At 60.5% G+C, this 1,054-nt stretch overlaps 1 protein-coding gene across 1 annotated transcript; it reads left to right on the plus strand.

Annotated features, from left to right (window-relative positions):
- Nucleotide 1: 1 nt before the first annotated feature.
- On the plus strand, nucleotides 2-1,051 carry LOC114073609 (protocadherin alpha-2-like; the record flags this gene model as incomplete). Its single annotated transcript, XM_027911336.1, has 1 exon — nucleotides 2-1,051. A coding segment is annotated over one exon (1,050 nt), but the record flags the coding sequence as incomplete, so codon positions are not given.
- Nucleotides 1,052-1,054: the final 3 nt, after the last annotated feature.

Raw genomic sequence — 1,054 nt, forward strand, 5'->3', positions numbered from 1 at the left:
GGTGGCGCAGGGCCGGCGGGCGAGCGTGGAGGTGAGCGGGGCGAGCGGGGCGCTGGTGGTGAGCTCGCGGCTGGACCGGGAGGAGCTGTGCGGGAAGAGCGCGCCGTGCTTGCTGCGGCTGGAGGTGCTGGTGGAGCGTCCGCTGCGCGTCTTCCACGTGGAGCTGGAGGTCACGGACATCAACGACAACGCCCCCATCTTCCCCGCCGCCAGAAAAAACATCAGTTTTTCGGAGAATTCCCTTCCTGGGTCCCGTTTCCCTCTGGAGGGCGCGTCGGATGCAGATATTGGAGCAAATGCCCAGGTCTCCTACACACTCAGCCCGAGCGAACATTTTTCCCTGGATTTGGAAAAAACCGAGGAGGACGGTGAATCTTTATTCCTGGTGCTCAGGAAATCTCTGGACCGGGAGACGATTGCCGTTCACCGGTTATTGTTGATGGCGAGTGATGAGGGCCGACCGTCTCTGACAGGGACGATGGAGCTGGTGATCTCGGTGCTTGACGTAAACGACAACGCGCCCCAGTTCAACCAGTCAGTGTATAAAGTGCAACTGCCGGAAAATACAGAACGTGGCACTTTGGTGATCAGACTAAGTGCCACAGATTTGGATGAGGGGACGAACAGTGATATCTCATATTCACTCAAGATCCTGTTCCCGCAGGATGGAAGAGACGCTTTCAGAATTGACAGAGACAGTGCAGAGATCCGTCTCACGGGTGACTTAGACTTTGAGGATGTTGGTCTCTATCGCCTGCAAGTGGATGCAACAGATAAGGGGACACCCCCGCTGTCGGGTCACTGCAAGGTGGTGCTGGAGGTGCTGGACGTGAACGACAACGCGCCGGAGGTGTGGGTGACGTCGCTGTCGGTGCCAGTGCCCGAGGACGCGTCGGTGGGGACGGTGGTGGCTGTGCTGAGCGTGTCGGACCGGGACTCGGGGGCGAACGGTCGTGTGCGGTGCTGGGTGTGGCCGTCGGGTCCGTTCGGTCTGGAGGCGACGTTCTCGGGGTCGTACTCGCTGGTGCTGCGGGAGGCGCTGGACCGGGAGCGG

The sequence above is a fragment of the Empidonax traillii genome, unplaced genomic scaffold (genome assembly GCF_003031625.1).
Source record: "Empidonax traillii isolate 1590-97213 ecotype Southwest subspecies unplaced genomic scaffold, ASM303162v1 scaffold7317:size5108, whole genome shotgun sequence".
Taxonomy (NCBI): domain Eukaryota; kingdom Metazoa; phylum Chordata; class Aves; order Passeriformes; family Tyrannidae; genus Empidonax; species Empidonax traillii.